Consider the following 15,004-nt stretch of genomic DNA (forward strand, 5'->3'; position numbering starts at 1 on the left):
GCGAGAATCCGACCGCGGGATGATGACGTTCGGGCGCGCTCGGGTTAACCGAGCAAGGCGGGAGGATCCGAGTTGCTTGGACCCGTGCAAAAAAAGGTGAAGTTCGGATCCCGAGGATCCGAACTCGCTCATCACTAGTTTCCACTAGTGTCACATTATACTGCAAAGGACTATGTTGTATTTTCTACAGTGCACTTCTGTTATTAATCTGTTACGTTACCGTGCATGGATTATATTTAGCAAGTGGCCCAGACCATGCACTCTCTAATGCTTCGTCAAGCCTCTGTGTTGGCTGCCCACACCACCTCTAGAGGCTGACGACAACCCTTTGCATGGTCCTCTAACATGTCATTCTCCAGGTGGGCTCTTCATGCCTAAGCTTGACACTGATTATGAGAATTCAACACACAACCGAGGCATAGATATGCTCTCTCCTTAACCAGTTGTTTTATCAGTTTCTTTGTTCTTTAGTGATTCGTTCTCCTCTTGGATATTTGCTTGACTTAGATAATATGTTCTGTGATAAATTAACTATGTACTATGTAGTGTACCCTGGTGATTGAATGCACTTTCTCTATTTATATTATATGAATCCTTCTTGTTGCAGCTCGCTATGTCCAGCGATAAGCTCTCGACTTTACAGATGCCACTTGTGAATCTTGACCTGGACATTGTAGAAAACGGAGCAGTTGCACCAGTCTCCATTGAGATGAACAAAGAGGAGCTACAGAATCTTATTAACTCTCTAGAGGCAGCTAACAAGGTATGGCCTGGACTCTTGCCTATCCCAAGTTACCTATTCTTCCTGCTACACTACTGCTATGTCCAGTTGCTTTAAGTGCTCCGACATGTCATCTAGTGCTGTAGTCTTAGGAAGATGAGGTGTAATTCTGAATAACCAGAGTACTGATAAAATACGGTGTATAGCATAGTGTACTGAGAATACATGTGTCTTCCAGGTCCTCCATTCAGAACTATCAGTGATTTCCTCTATGCAGATTGCAATTGTGTCTACTTTCAGCCTTCACAAATAAATGTATATTTCTGCCTGTATTCAGCATCTGCTGCATCTGTCACCACACCTTCCCTGTCCATCCCCTTAGGAAAGCAGCAGACATCTGCAATAGCGCTATCCTTGGTGCTGAAGCCTGCAGTTCCATTATCATACCCACGGATCACTTATCTAACCTTAAAGGACCCTTTGCTGACAAGTAACATCCCCTCAGTCCCAAGGGTATATCCATCTGATGGCCGTACAGCTTTGAATCGGCCATAAGTGCCCTAAGTTGTGTACACGGGACCCAAACTATGTGAGTAGATAGAGAACCACTTTTCATCAAACTTTTGACAGGTGCCCCGCCCCCTTTAAGCCCCACCCCCTTTTAATTGTGTTTAATATAAAACTGATATCAAATGATAGAAAACTGATATCAAATGATTGGCTATTAAGAACAGAATCTGACAAGCAGCATTTATATTAAATGGCTAACCAAAAAAAGCTAATGAAAAAGGCGTATTATACGGTATTAAAGCCAAGCAGTTATTGCGGTTTCGATAAATATTATAAGGCTAATAAAGGCAAGTTCAAAAGAGCGGAAATTAAAAAATGGTTTCAAGAACAAGACGCTTACACGTTACATAAGCCGGCACGAAAAACCTATAATAGGAACATGATTTGCGTATCGGATATAAATCAGCAATGGCAATGTGATCTGGTTTCGCTCATAGACATTGCAAAGTACAATGATGGTTTTAAATATATATTAACCATCATCGATATATTCAGTAAGAAAGCGTGGGCGGCCGGTCTAGCATCTAAGAATGCGACAACAGTCGCTAATGCTATTGAAAAAATATTCCAACAGGGTTGCGTGCCAAAGAAGTTGCAAACCGATAATGGTAAAGAGTTTCTAAACAAAATCTTTAAAAAAGTGTTAGAAAAATACGGCATACATCATTTCACAACCAATAATGAAGTGAAAGCGGCCGTTATAGATCGCTTCAATAGGACTTTAAAAACAAGGATGTGGCGATATTTCACAGCGCGGAACACGTACAGATATATAGACGTCTTACAAGATTTCATAAACAGCTATAATAACACATACCATAGAACAATTAAGTGTACACCGTGCGATGTGGGGACCTCTAACGCTTTGAGAATTTTCAAGACGACGTGCGGCGATTACTTTAGAACTAAGAAAATTACACCGCGTTTAGCCGTTGGTGAACATGTACGTATTTCCAAATATAAGGATTTATTTCAGAAAGGCAATGAACAGACTTTTTCTGAGGAAATATTTGTAATACGCGGCGTGAACACTTAAGGTCTTAAGCCGCTTTATACACTGGTGGATCTCTACGGCGAAGAAATTACTGGCCGTTTTTACCCCGATGAGTTACAAAGCCTACCCAAAATCTATAATAGAATATACAAAGTGGAAAAGATTTTAAAACCTAAGACTGTCACCGGTCGGAAATACGCGTTAGTCAAGTGGCGCGGGTACCCCGCAAAATTTAACAGTTGGGTTGACGCATCAGAGGTAAAAGATATATAAAACGTGCCGAGCTCTAAACAAGACGAGCGATGGATGACAAATCGTTTTACATAACCTTACCTAGCAATGCCTCAGCGGATACTTTCCCGCAAAATAAGATTTCTAACTACACAACAAAACTTGCAAAGTCGATACACTTAAGCGGTGAGTGGGAAGTCGCTCTTACAGAAATACAATATCCGCACACGTGGAATACCTTGGATATACAAGATTGTAAGTTACAAATAACACAGGATGTTATGTTTTCCAATCCAGTTGTGGAATTCGCAGCCTTGTGCGTTAAACCCGGATTTTATAAAACAATCGACGCGCTACTGGACGTAATCAACGCAGAAATAGGGCGACATAAACTGGATGGCTGATTAAGACTAGTGTACGATCTGCTTGAACGCGTTGTAACATGCGATAGTAAGCGGCTGTATCATCTTACAGCCGGTGATAAACTAACGACGATCCTTGGTTTACAACCTAAAACTAAGATTTCTAAACCATGCGCCGACATCAAAGGCGGCCAGTATACGCTGTACGTGTATACTGACATTATCGAGCACCAGAGGGTCGGTGATAGCTACGTACCGCTACTACGCACAGTTGAAATTAAGGGATATAACGAGGTGATCACAATACGATATGAGAAACCCGATTACGTACCATTGTGCAAAGCGCATTTTGACACTGTAGCCATAGAGATAAAGAACGTCCAGAACAAGAACATCTCATTTAAGTTTGGTAAAGTAATCGTGAAACTACACTTTAGACGTCGCAAACACGATATTTATTAACTAAACAGAATGGTCGCTATTAAAAATTATGGCGATCCGGATCTCAACGCGCAATATTATAAAACGCAGGCCGGTAATGGATTACCAGGTTTTCACGGCAGCGCATACATGTACGGATGCGGTTTAGGCGGTATTTTTCGAAGTCTTTTCAGAAAAGCTGTTCCTCTTTTCTGGAGAGGTTTAGAGTTAGCTAAACCGCATATGAAGACCGCGGCACGTAATATAGCGCAAGACGTTATCGGACAAGCCACAACGGCCATGATGAATAAGATACACAATGCGAACCAAGCAAAACAAGACTGTTCAGGACTAATATATACAAGAAAAGGCGTGTCTAAAAGAAAACGGAAGCGTATGATAGCGCTTCCGCCTTGGGACATACCCTTTTTCTCTGACGTCCTAGTGGATGCTGGGAACTCCGTAAGGACCATGGGGAATAGACGGGCTCCGCAGGAGACTGGGCACTCTAAAAGAAAGATTAGGTACTATCTGGTGTGCACTGGCTCCTCCCACTATGACCCTCCTCCAGACCTCAGTTAGATTTCTGTGCCCGGCCGAGCTGGATGCACACTAGGGGCTCTCCTGAGCTCCTAGAAAGAAAGTTTATTTTAGGTTTTTTATTTTAAAGTGAGACCTGCTGGCAACAGGCTCACTGCATCGAGGGACTAAGGGGAGAAGAAGCGAACCTACCTGCTTGCAGCTAGCTTGGGCTTTTTAGGCTACTGGACACCATTAGCTCCAGAGGGATCGACCGCATGGAACTGGCCTTGGTGTTCGTTCCCGGAGCCGCGCCGCCGTCCCCCTTACAGAGCCAGAAGCAAGAAGAGGTCCGGAAAATCGGCGGCAGAAGACATCCGTCTTCACCAAGGTAGCGCACAGCACTGCAGCTGTGCGCCATTGCTCCTCATGCACACTTCACACTCCGGTCACTGAGGGTGCAGGGCGCTGGGGGGGCGCCCTGAGCAGCAATAAAAACACCTTGGCTGGCAAATATATCACAATATATAGCCCCAGAGGCTATATATGTGATAAATACCCCTGCCAGAATCCATAAAAAAGCGGGAGAAAAGTCAGCGAAAAAGGGGCAGAGCTATCTCCCTCAGCACACTGGCGCCATTTTCTCTTCACAGTGCAGCTGGAAGACAGCTCCCCAGGCTCTCCCCTGTAGTTTGCAGGCTCAGAGGGTTAAAAAGAGAGGGGGGGCACTAAATTTAGGCGCAATATTGTATATACAAGCAGCTATTGGGAAAAATTCACTCAATATAGTGTTAATCCCTAAATTATATAGCGCTCTGGTGTGTGCTGGCATACTCTCTCTCTGTCTCCCCAAAGGGCTGTGTGGGGTCCTGTCCTTAGTCAGAGCATTCCCTGTGTGTGTGCGATGTGTCGGTACGGCTGTGTCGACACGTTTGATGAGGAGGCTTATGTGGTGGCAGAGCAGATGCCGATAAATGTGATGTCGCCCCCTGTGGGGCCGACACCAGAGTGGATGGATAGGTGGAAGGTATAAACCGACAGTGTCAACTCCTTACATAAAAGGCTGGATGACGTAACAGCTGTGGGACAGCCGGCTTCTCAGCCCGCGCCTGCCCAGGCGTCTCAAAGGCCATCAGGGGCTCAAAAACGCCCGCTCCCTCAGATGGCAGACACAGATGTCGACACGGAGTCTGACTCCAGTGTCGACGAGGTTGAGACATATACACAATCCACTAGGAACATCCGTTACATGATCCCGGCAATAAAAAATGTGTTACACATTTCTGACATTAACCCAAGTACCACTAAAAAAGGGTTTTATGTTTGGGGAGAAAAAGCAGGCAGTGTTTTGTTCCCCCATCAAATGAGTGAATGAAGTGTGAAAAAGCGTGGGTTCCCCCGATAAGAAACTGGTAATTTCTAAAAAGTTACTGATGGCGTACCCTTTCCCGCCAGAGGATAAGTTACGCTGGGAGATATCCCCTAGGGTGGATAAGGCGCTCACACGTTTGTCAAAAAAGGTGGCACTGCCGTCTTAGGATACGGCCACTTCGAAGGTACCTGCTGATAAAAAGCAGGAGGCTATCCTGAAGTCTGTATTTACACACTCAGGTACTAGACTGAGACCTGCAGATAGTGCTGCTGCAGCGTGGTCTGTGACCCTGTCAAACAGGGATACTATTTTGCGAAAAGAGCATATTAAAGACGTCGTCTTATATATGAGGGATGCACAGAGGGATATTTTGCCAGCTGGCATCCAGAATTAATGCAATCCATTCTGTCAGGAGGGTATTAGAGACCCGACACTGGACAGGTGATGCTGACTTTAAAAGGCACATAGAGCCTTATAAGGGTGAGGAATTGTTTGGGGATGGTCTCTGGGACCTCGTATCCACAGCAACAGCTGGGAAGAAATTTTTTTACCTCAGGTTTCCTCACAGCCTAAGAAAGCACTGTATTATCAGGTACAGTCCTTTCGGCTTCAGAAAAGCAAGCGGGTCAAAGGCGCTTCCTTTCTGCACAGAGACGAGGGAAGAGGAAAAAAGCTGCACCAGTCAGCCAGTTCCCAGAATCAAAATTCTTCCCCCGCTTCCTCTGAGTCCACCGCATGACGCGGGGGCTCCACAGGCGTAGCCAGGTATGGTGGGGGGCCGCCTCAAAAAATTTTCAGCGATCAGTGGGCTCGCTCACAGGTGGATCCCTGGATCCTTCAAGTAGTATCTCAGGGGTACAAGCTGTAATTCGAGGCGTCTCCCCCCCGCCGTTTCCTCAAATCTGCCTTGCCGACAACTCCCTCAGGCAGGGAGGCTGTGCTACAGGCAATTCACAAGCTGTATTCCCAGCAGGTGATAGTCAAGGTGCCCCTACTTCAACAAGGACGGGGTTACTATTCCACACTGTTTGTGGTACCGAAACCGGACGGTTCGGTGAGACCCATTTTAAATTTGAAATCCTTGAACACATACATAAAAAAATTCTAGTTTAAGATGGAATCGCTCAGGGCGGTTATTGCAAGCCTGGAGGAGGGGGATTACATGGTATCCCTGGACATCAAGGATGCTTACCTACATGTCCCCATTTACCATCCTCACCAGGAGTACCTCAGATTTGTGGTACAGGATTGCCATTACCAATTCCAAACACTGCCGTTTGGACTGTCCACGGCACCGAGGGTCTTTACCAAGGTAATGGCAGAAATGATGATACTCCTTCGAAAAAAGGGAGTTTTAATTGTCCCGTACTTGGACGATCTCCTTATAAAGGCGAGGTCCAAGGAGCAGTTGTTGGTCGGAGTAGCACTATCTCGGGAAGTGCTACAACAGCACGGATGGATTCTGTACATTCCAAAGTCACAGCTGGTTCCTACCACACGCCTACTGTTCCTGGGGATGGTTCTGGACACAGAACAGAAAAAAGTGTTTCTCCCGCAGGAGAAAGCCAAGGAGCTGTCCACTCTAGTCAGAGACCTCCTGAAACCAAAACAGGTATCGGTGCATCACTGCACACGAGTCCTGGGAAAAATGGTAGCTTCTTACGAAGCAAAATTCCATTCGGCAGGTTCCATGCAAGAACCTTTCAGTGGGACCTCTTGGACAAGTGGTCGGGATCGCATCTTCAGATGCATCGGCTGATAACCCTGTCTCCAAAGACCAGGGTATCTCTACTGTGGTGGCTGCAGAGTGCTCATCTTCAAGAGGGCCGCAGATTCGGCATACAGGACTGGGTCCTGGTAACCACGGATGCCAGCCTTCGAGGCTGGGGGGCAGTCACACAGGGAAGAAATTTCCAAGGACTTTGGTCAAGTCAGGAGTCGTCCCTACACATAAATATTCTGGAACTGAGGGCCATTTACGATGCCCTAAGTCTGGCAAGGCCTCTGCTTCAAAACCAGCCGGTACTGATCCAATCAGACAACATCACGGCAGTCGCCCATGTAAACCGACAGGGCGGCACAAGAAGCAGGATGGCGATGGCAGAAGCCACAAGGATTCTCCGATGGGCGGAAAATCACGTCTTAGCACTGTCAGCAGTGTTCATTCCGGGAGTGGACAACTGGGAAGCAGACTTCCTCAGCAGACACGACCTACACCCGGGAGAGTGGGGACTTCATCCAGAAGTCTTCCAGCTGTTGGTAAACCGTTGGGAAAGGCCACAGGTGGACATGATGGCGTCCCGCCTAAACAAAAAACTAGATATTGCGCCAGGTCAAGGGACCCTCAGGCAATAGCTGTGGACGCTCTAGTGACACTGTGGGTGTACCAGTCGGTTTATGTGTTCCCTCCTCTTCCTCTCATACCAAAGGTACTGAGAATAATAAGGAAACGAGGAGTAAGAACGATACTCGTGGTTCCCGATGGGCCAAGAGGAGCTTGGTACCCAGAACTTCAAGAAATTATATCAGAGGACCCATGGCCTCTACCGCTCAGACAGGATCTACTACAGCAGGGGCCCTGTCTGTTCCAAGACTTACCGCGGCTGCGTTTGACGGCATGGCGGTTGAATTCCGGATCCTAAAGGAAAAGGGCGTTCCGGAGGAAGTCATTCCTACGCTGATAAAAGCCAGGAAAGAAGTAACCGCAAACCATTATCACCGTATTTGGCGAAAATATGTTGCGTGGTGTGAGGCCAGGAAGGCCCCAACAGAGGAATTTCAGCTGGGTCGTTTTCTGCACTTCCTACAGTCAGGAGTGACTATGGGCCTAAACTTGGGTTCCATTAAGGTCCAGATTTCGGCTCTGTCGACTTTCTTCCAGAAAGAACTGGCTTCACTGCCTGGTGTTTAGACATTTGTAAAGGGAGTGCTACATATTCAGCCCCCTTTTGTGCCTCCTGTGGCACCTTGGGATCTCAACGTGGTGTTGAGTTTCCTAAAATCACATTGGTTTGAGCCACTTAAAACTGTGGATTTGAAATATCTCACGTGGAAAGTGGTCATGTTATTGGCCTTGGCTTCGGCCAGGCGTGTGTCAGAATTGGCGGCTTTGTCATGTAAAAGCCCTTATCTGATTTTCCATATGCATAGGGCAGAATTGAGGACTCGTCCCCAGTTTCTCCCTAAGGTGGTATCAGCTTTTCACTTGAACCAACCTATTGTAGTGCCTGCGGCTACTAGGGACTTGGAAGATTCCAAGTTACTGGACGTAGTCAGGGCCTTAAAAATTTATATTTCCAGGACGGCTGGAGTCAGGAAAACTGACTCGCTTTTTATCCTGTAGGCACCCAACAAAATAGGTGCTCCTGCTTCTAAGCAGACTATTGCTCGCTGAATTTGTAGCACAATTCAGCTGGAGCATTCTGCGGCTGGATTGCCGCATCCTAAATCAGTAAAAGCCCATTCCACGAGGAAAGTGGGCTCATCTTGGGCGGCTGCCCGAGGGGTCTCGGCTTTACAACTTTGCCGAGCTGCAACTTGGTCAGGGGCAAACACGTTTGCTAAATTCTACAAATTTGATACCCTGGCTGAGGAGGACCTTGAGTTCTCTCATTCGGTGCTGCAGAGTCATCCGCACTCTCCCGCCCGTTTGGGAGCTTTGGTATAATCCCCATGGTCCTTACGGAGTTCCCAGCATCCACTAGGACGTCAGAGAAAATAAGATTTTACTCACCGGTAAATCTATTTCTCGTAGTCCGTAGTGGATGCTGGGCGCCCATCCTAAGTGCGGATTGTCTGCAATACTTGTATGTAGTTATTGCCTAACTAAGGGTTATTGTTGAGCCATCTGTTGAGAGGCTCAGTTATATTTCATACTGTTAACTGGGTATAGTATCACGAGTTATACGGTGTGATTGGTGTGGCTGGTATGAGTCTTACCCGGGATTCAAAATCCTTCCTTATTGTGTCGGCTCTTCCGGGCACAGTATCCTAACTGAGGTCTGGAGAAGGGTCATAGTGGGAGGAGCCAGTGCACACCAGATAGTACCTAATCTTTCTTTTAGAGTGCCCAGTCTCCTGCGGAGCCCGTCTATTCCCCATGGTCCTTACGGAGTTCCCAGCATCCACTACGGACTACGAGAAATAGATTTACCGGTGAGTAAAATCTTATTTTAAATAAAAACCAGATTACAGCGACCATTCTGTTTAGTTAATAAATATCGTGTTTGCGACGTCTAAAGTGTAGTTTCACGATCACTTTACCAAACTTAAATGAGATGTTCTTGTTCTGGTCGTTCTTTATCTCTATGGCTACAGTGTCAAAATGCGCTTTGCATAATGGTACGTAATCGGGTTTCTCATATCGTATTGTGATCACCTCGTTGTTATATCCCTTAATTTCAACTGTGCGTAGTAGCGGTACGTAGCAATTACCGTCCCTCTGGTGCTCGATAATGTCAGTATACACGTACAGCATATACTGACCCGCCTTTGATGTTGGCTCATGGTTTAGAAATCTTAGTTTTAGGTTGTAAACCAAGGATCGTCGTTAGTTTATCACCGGCTGTAAGATGATACAGCCGCTTACTATCGCATGTTACAATGCGTTCAAGCGGATCGTACACTAGTCTTAATCCGCCATCCAGTTTATGTCGCCCTATTTCCGCGTTGATTACGTCCAGTAGCGCGTTGATTGTTTTATAAAATCCAGGTTTAACGCACAAGGCTGCGAATTCCACAACTGGATTGGAAAACATAACATCCTGTGTTATTTGTAACTTACAATCTTGTATATCCAAGGTATTCCACGTGTGCGGATATTGTATTTCTGTAAGAGCGACTTCCCACTCACTGCTTAAGTGTATCGACTTTGCAAGTTTTGTTGTATAGTTAGAAATCTTATTTTGCGGGAAAGTATCCGCTGAGGCATTGCTGGGTAAGGTTATGTAAAACGATTTGTCATCCATCGCTCGTCTTGTTTAGAGCTCGGCACGTTTTATATATCTTTTATCTCTGATGCGTCAACCCAACTGTTAAATTTTGCGGGGTACCCGCGCCACTTGACTAACGCGTATTTCCGACCGGTGACAGTCTTAGGTTTTAAAATCTTTTCCACTTTGTATATTCGATTATAGTTTTTGGGTACGCTTTGTAACTCACCGGGGTAAAAACGGCCGGTAATTTCTTCGCCGTAGAGATCCACCAGCGTATAAAGCGGCTTAAGACCTTAAGTGTTCACGCCGCGTGTTACAAATATTTCCTCAGAAAGTCTGTTCATTGCCTTTCTGAAATACATCCTTATATTTGGAAATACGTACATGTTCACCAACGGCTAAATGCGGTGTAATTTTCTTAGTTCTAAAGTAATCGCCGTACGTCGTCTTGAAAATTCTCAAAGCGTTAGAGGGCCCCACATCGCACGGTGTACACTTAATCGTTCTATGGTATGTGTTATTATGGCTGTTTATGAAATCTTGTAAGACGTCTTATATATCTGTACGTGTTCCGCGCTGTGAAATATCGCCACATCCTTGTTTTTAAAGTCCTATTGAAGCGTTCTATAACGGCCGCTTTCACTTCATTATTGGTTGTGAAATGATGTATGCCATATTTTTCTAACACTTTTTTTTAAAGATTTTGTTTAGATACTCTTTACCATTATCGGTTTGCAACTTCTTTGGCACGCAACCCTGTTGGAATATTTTTTCAAAAGCATTAGCGACTGTTGTCGCATTCTTGGATGCTAGACCGGCCGCCCGCGCTTTCTTACTGAATATATCTATGATGGTTAATATATATTTAAAACCATCATTGTACTTTGCATTGTCTATGAGCGAAACCAGATCACATTGCCATTGCTGACTTCTATCCGATACGCAAATCATGTTCCTTTTATAGGTTTTTTCGTGCCGGCTTATGTAACGTGTAAGCGTCTTGTTCTTGAAACCATTTTTTAATTTCCGCTCTTTTGAACTTGCCTTTATTAGCCTTATAATATTTATCGACACCGCAATAACTGCCTGGCTTTAATACCGTATAATACGCCTTTTTTATAAGCTTTTTTTGGTTAGCCATTTAATATAAATGCTGCTTGTCTGAGGGTCAGATTCTGTTCTTAATAGCCAATCAATAATCATTTGATATCAGTTTTATATAATTTGAGATCAGTTTTATATTAAACACAATTAAAAGGGGCCGGGCTTAAAGGGGGCGGGGCACCTGTCAAAAGTTTGACGAAAAGCGGTTCTCTATCTACTTATGTGCAGTCTGCCAAAGAAAGTGAGATCCATGCTCAAATGGAATTGGGAGCAACTCTGAATCATGTCCTTTGAGTCCACTTTCTTCAAGTTATGTATAATTACCCACCTAGCTTCTTTCATGTTGTCCAATTTAGTTTGGAAAAACTAAAAACCCATTCCTTTAACCTGTACAAGTTAAAAGGGCAGAATTAATGAGACTTAAGGCCCGTACTCACGGCAGATCAGGGGAGAGATGTGTGCTGAGCGAACCGCTCAGCACACATCTTTTCCCCCACTCAGCACAGCGCGATGTGTGCTGAGCGTGCGGGAGGGGACCGGGGGGGGGGGACACGCTCATTTCATCCAGCGGGCGAAATTAGTGACCTGCTAGATTGAGCCTAGTCAGATAGCTTAGATTATCGCTCCGTGAGTACCCCCCTTTAGAGAGTGATAAAGGGGCAGGTTAACAATGAGTGGTATTCTTGTTATCACTTGTTAAGAATGTTTAATGGTGCTCTAGCCAATTATGAAACTAGTAGCTCATTGGTTGGAGCACCATTTGACAATCGGAACAAGTGATAACAGGAATATCACTCGTTTTGAAATCTTCCCCCATAGTACCAACCAATCAGCTCCTAACTGTCATTTTCAAACACAGCCTGTTAGGCAGTTAGGAGCGGATTGGCTTTTACTTTATCTCTCTCTCCACTTTATCACTCTCTAAGGCTTAGTATCAGCAAGATATTTGTGGATTTGCAAAAACTTTCTGAAAACCAGTAACAAGGAAATCATGTTTAAGTAATGTTTTCCTATTGGGTTTGTTTGCTTTTACTTTCCAGAAAAAATGAAATAAAATCTTAAAGATGTGTCCCTGTATACTCCTGAAATATGTAAAAAAAACAAACCAAAAAACAAAATTGAAATATAGAAATAGTCATTTCCCGTAAACTATGAGACAAATGGTCTGGAAATAAAAACCGCTGCCTGAAGATTTCTGCATAATCCCTAAACAGGTGCAGAATAGGTGACATAAACATCTTGGAAGCATTGCTGTGCTTAAGCGGAGTCTAAATGCTGCATGGAGCCTTAGAAAAGCTGGCAGAGCAGAAATATGACCGCATTGATGCAAAGCCATAGAAAACTGCTGTAAAAAGTGCAGCTTTTTCTTGGGGGACAGTAAACAGGCGGAAAAAAAACTTGTGTGACAGTGTACATAATGGCTAAATTTTTGTACATTTTCATGTCTTTTTCGCTAATCCCCATTGTAAACTAATGCAGATGTCAAATAGGCCATTAGTACAAATTTAGTTCTAGTATTAATGCAATTGTAATATATCCTAGTTCATTAGGCCAGTCAAATTGGATAAGTAAGCCCTATTAATGGCATATTAATATATTAATTTTTTTTTTTTTTTTTTAGCATAGTTGGAGTTGCTTTATACAATCTAAGCAGTTACAGATGTGTCCTTCTACATCATCTAGCACGTCCTTTTGGCATGCTAGAGACTTTGCAACTTAGCCGGCGACAAATGTTTTTCTCTTACGTCCTAGAGGATGCTGGGGACTCCGTAAGGACCATGGGGAATAGACGGGCTCCGCAGGAGACATGGGCACTAAAAAAGAACTTTAGGTATGGGTGTGCACTGGCTCCTCCCTCTATGCCCCTCCTCCAGACCTCCGTTTAATACTGTGCCCAGAGGAGACTGGGTGCACTACAGGGAGCTCTCCTGAGCTTCCTGAAAGAAAGTATTTTGTTAGGTTTTTTATTTTCAGGGAGACCTGCTGGCAACAGGCTCCCTGCACCGTGGGATTGAGGAGAGAGAAGCAGACCTACTTAAGTGCTAGGCTCTGCTTCTTAGGCTACTGGACACCATTAGCTCCAGAGGGAGTCAGAACGCAGGTCTCCCCTAGCGGTTCGTCCCGGAGCCGCGCCGCTGTCCTCCTCGCAGAGCCGGAAGATAGAAGCCGGGTGAGTATAGGAAGACAGAAGACTTGAAAGGCGGCAGAAGACTTCAGAGCTTCACTGAGGTAATGCGCGGCGGTAACGCCATTGCTCCCTCACAGAACACACACAGCGCACACTGTTGGGTGCAGGGCGCGGGATGGGGGGGGGGTGCTCTGGGCAGCAATGTATACCTCTAAGACTGGCTATACATATATATTCACTTTTTTGTGGTATTTACAGTGAATCCCCGCCAGTTGTTTTAAAAGAGCGGGACCGAAGGCCGCCACTGAGGGGGCGGGGCTTCTCCCTCAGCACTCACCAGCGCCATTTTCTCCACAGCACACGCTGAGAAGCTGGCTCCCCGGACTCTCCCCTGCTGATCACCGGTGACAGAGGGTTTTAAAGAAGGGGGGGGGGGGCACATAATTTCGCGCAGTACATATATAAAGAAGTGCTGTATCTGGGTAATTTTTTCCAGGGTTATTAGCGCTGGGTGTGTGCTGGCATACTCTCTCTCTGTTTCTCCAAAGGGCCTTGTGGGTGAACTGTCTCCAGATTAGAGCTTTCCCTGAGTGTGTGGTGTGTCGGTACGTGCGTGTCGGCATGTCTGAAGCGGAAGGCTCTCCTAGGGATGAAGTGGAGCGCATGAGTGTGGTTTCTCCGTCGGCAACGCCGACACATGACTGGATGGCTATGTGGAATATTTTAAATGCAAATGTAAATTTATTGCACATACGTTTGGACAAAGCAGAGTCCAGGGACGGTACAGAGGGTCATGCCCTGCCTTTCCCTATGTCACAGGGGCCTTCTGAGTCTCAAAAACGCCCACTTTCTCCGGTAGTTGACACGGATACCGACACGGATTCTGAATCCAGTGTTGATTATGATGATGCGAGGTTGCAGCCAAAATTGGCAAAGAGTATTCATTATATGATTATTGCTTTAAAGGATGTGCTGCATATTATAAATGACCCCGCTGTACCTAATCCAAAGATCCACATGTTTAAAGAAAAGAAGCCTGAGGTTACTTTTCCACCTTCTTTTGAATTAAATGAGTTATTTGAAAGTGCTTGGGAAACTCCAGACAAGAAACTGCAGATTCCCGTTCAAGGACAGGATACGGTGGGAATCCTCCCCAAGTGTGGACAAAGCGTTGACGCGCCTTTCCAAAAAGGTGGCGCTGCCGTCTCAGGATACCGCTGCCCTCAGGGATCCTGCTGATCGCAAGCAGGAAACTACCTTGAAGTCAATTTACACACATACCGGTACATTACTCAGGCCGGCAATAGCGTCGGCTTGGGTTTGTAGCGCTGTAATAGCGTGGACCGATACCTTATCTGCTGATATGGATACGATGGATAAGGAAACTATTTTATTGACCCTGGGCCATATTAAGGATGTGGTCCTTTATATGAGACAGGCTCAGAGGGATGTAGGCATACTGGGGTCCAGAGCGAACGCTATGGTGATTTCTGCCAGATGAGCACTGTGGACCCGACAGTGGACGGGTGATGCTGACTCGAAACGGCATATGGAGGTTTTGCCTTACAAGGGTGCGGAATTGTTTGGGGAAGGTCTCACGGACCTAGTTTCCACGGCTACTGCAGATAAATCAGCTTTTTTACCTTATG

General features: G+C 45.5%; 1 protein-coding gene across 1 annotated transcript in view; it reads left to right on the top strand.

Annotated features, from left to right (window-relative positions):
- The window catches only part of COMMD8 (COMM domain containing 8), a 136,886-nt gene that overhangs the window by 102,081 nt on the left and 19,801 nt on the right, over nucleotides 1–15,004 (top strand). The window contains exon 4 of the mRNA XM_063920976.1: nucleotides 608–763. Coding sequence (XP_063777046.1) covers nucleotides 608–763 — 156 coding nt within the window. The remainder of the gene's footprint in view (nucleotides 1–607; nucleotides 764–15,004) is intronic.

Source organism: Pseudophryne corroboree, chromosome 1, assembly GCF_028390025.1.
Source record: "Pseudophryne corroboree isolate aPseCor3 chromosome 1, aPseCor3.hap2, whole genome shotgun sequence".
Lineage (NCBI taxonomy): Eukaryota > Metazoa > Chordata > Amphibia > Anura > Myobatrachidae > Pseudophryne > Pseudophryne corroboree.